The sequence below is a fragment of the Armigeres subalbatus genome, chromosome 1 (genome assembly GCF_024139115.2).
Source record: "Armigeres subalbatus isolate Guangzhou_Male chromosome 1, GZ_Asu_2, whole genome shotgun sequence".
Lineage (NCBI taxonomy): Eukaryota > Metazoa > Arthropoda > Insecta > Diptera > Culicidae > Armigeres > Armigeres subalbatus.
Genome location: NC_085139.1, coordinates 117428977 through 117431172, shown reverse-complemented (window position 1 = coordinate 117431172; position 2196 = coordinate 117428977). Strand labels below are relative to the sequence as shown.

Below are 2196 nucleotides of genomic sequence, written 5' to 3'. Positions count from 1 at the left end.
TCAACCCGGTGTGTGACTTAATGTGGAAAGGGCCAGCAAAGTCGACTCCAGTATGAGCGAACACAGGAGCAGGCTGAACTCGATATGATGGTAGGTCACCCATCGGACTACTGCTAACAAAGCCTTCTGGCCCGCGTGTAGGTTTTCTTTGTGTTGGTGTCGAATCAACGCTTCAGTGAAAGGATGTTTCGCAGGTAACAAGATCTGGTGACGACTTTCAAACGGTATAAACGCCCGCTTAATGCGACCGCCAACTCGCAAAATTCCATCCTCAGGGTCCATGAACGGGTTCAGACTTCGTAAGCGGTGTTTAGTTTCTGAATCATTCTGTAGCGCCAATATTTCTGGTCGGAAAGCTTCACATTGAACCAGTCGCACAATAAGTTTCAAAGCTTGAGTTGTTTTCTGAACAGTCGGTAGCCCTGTCACTATTTTACGCCTTTTCGAAATGATGTAGTAAGCAAAGCGCACGAAGTAAACCATACAACGCTGCATCTTCATAAAGTTGCTCAACCTCCCAAAGATTGGTAGCCTTTCTACAGAAGTTGTTACTGCCAAACAGGAACTTGGTCGTATCTCTGGTAATTCACTTTCCGGCAGCACGGGTGGTTGAACAATAATATCATCATGACTTTGCAAAATTACAGGACCGTTCCACCACACGCATTGGTCGATCAACTTTCTAGGACGCTCACCTCGTGATATTAGATCCGCTGGATTATGGTTTGTAGGTATGTACCGCCAATTGTATTGCTTCGTGAGCTGCTGTATCTCACTGACCCTGTTCGATACAAACTGCTGAAGTGTAGCAGGAGATTTCTGAATCCAGCTAAGAACGATCGTAGAATCGGTCCACAAAGTTATCGAGGAGAAATGAAGATCGATGACATCAATAACTTTGGCTACCATACGAGATAATAGGACAACTGCCATTAGCTCCGCTCTAGGGGTAGTTATAGCTTTGGCCTTACCAGCCTTTTTTGGTAGAAGTCGGGATTTACTGTACACAAGCTTCATGGTAACAGCACCGTTGTTTTGCACAAGGCGCGTATAGAGACAGGCCCCATACGCATCGTCAGATGAATCTCCGAATCCGTGCAGCTCCAGACGATCCATGTTTTCGCAGATGATCCACCGTTGTATTTTCAGATTGTTCAGTACGTAGAGCTCCTCTCGAAAATTACGCCATCGTTTTGCAAGATGTTCGGGCACTTCGTCATCCCAATTGATGTTCAGCATTCCAACTTCCCGAAATATCAACTTGGCTGCAGTAATTACTGGACCCACAAATCCCAGCGGATCAAAAATTTTCGCTATGTCGCTCAAAATCTTCTTACGGGAAATACCTTCGCTTTCGTTCCTTGCTGGCTCCACCTGCATAGTAAACCAGTCCTCTTCCGGATTCCATGAAATGCCGAGTGTTTTGATGACATAAGTGGTGTTTCCATCCTTCACATTAAAATCGTTTCCTCTCAAATCAGTTGGAATATGCTGTAGAACCTTCTGCGTGTTAGAGCACCATTTGTGCGCTTCAAATCCACCAGAATGTAGCAGCTTCTCGAGTTCTGTGCATAGCTTTACCGTGTCTTCAATTGTATGGCCACCGCTTAAAGCATCATCGATGTAACACGACCGCTTGATAACTGCTGCAGCCGCTGGAAACTCTTGTTGTCCGTCTTCCGCAAGTTTAAATAGTGACATGGTGGCAAGAAACGGCGATGAAGCTAAACCGTATGTAACAGTTTGCAACTGGAAAATCTTAAGTGGAGAAGTGCGCTTCGTTCGGTACAGTATACGTTGATATGGAGTATCGCTAGCATGGACCGAAACCTGTCGGAACATTTTTAGAATATCTACAGTGAAGACATACCGAAAGACTCGGAAATTCAATAGAATAGATTCCAGATCGTTTTGCATGGTAGGTCCAACTTGCAACACATCGTTTATCGAAACACCTGTGGATGTTGGCGCTGACCCATCGAAGACGACTCTTAATTTGGTCGTAAGGCTACCTGGTCGTAGCACGCAGTGGTGTGGCAAATAATAATTGGACCCTGGAATTTCATTCACGTTTGCTTCAATTTCTCGCATATGGCCGAGATCTTCGTATTCCTTGATAAACGCAGAATATTCCTCTTTCAATTCCGGATGGTGGTCTAACCTACGTTCCAAACCAAGGAAGCGCCTTTTCGCCAT

General features: G+C 45.2%; 1 protein-coding gene across 1 annotated transcript; it reads right to left on the bottom strand.

Moving 5' to 3' along the window:
- Nucleotides 1–2196, bottom strand: LOC134206467 (uncharacterized). The gene has a single exon (XM_062682187.1). The coding sequence runs from the start codon at nt 2194–2196 to the stop codon at nt 1–3; it is 2196 nt and encodes a 731-aa protein (XP_062538171.1).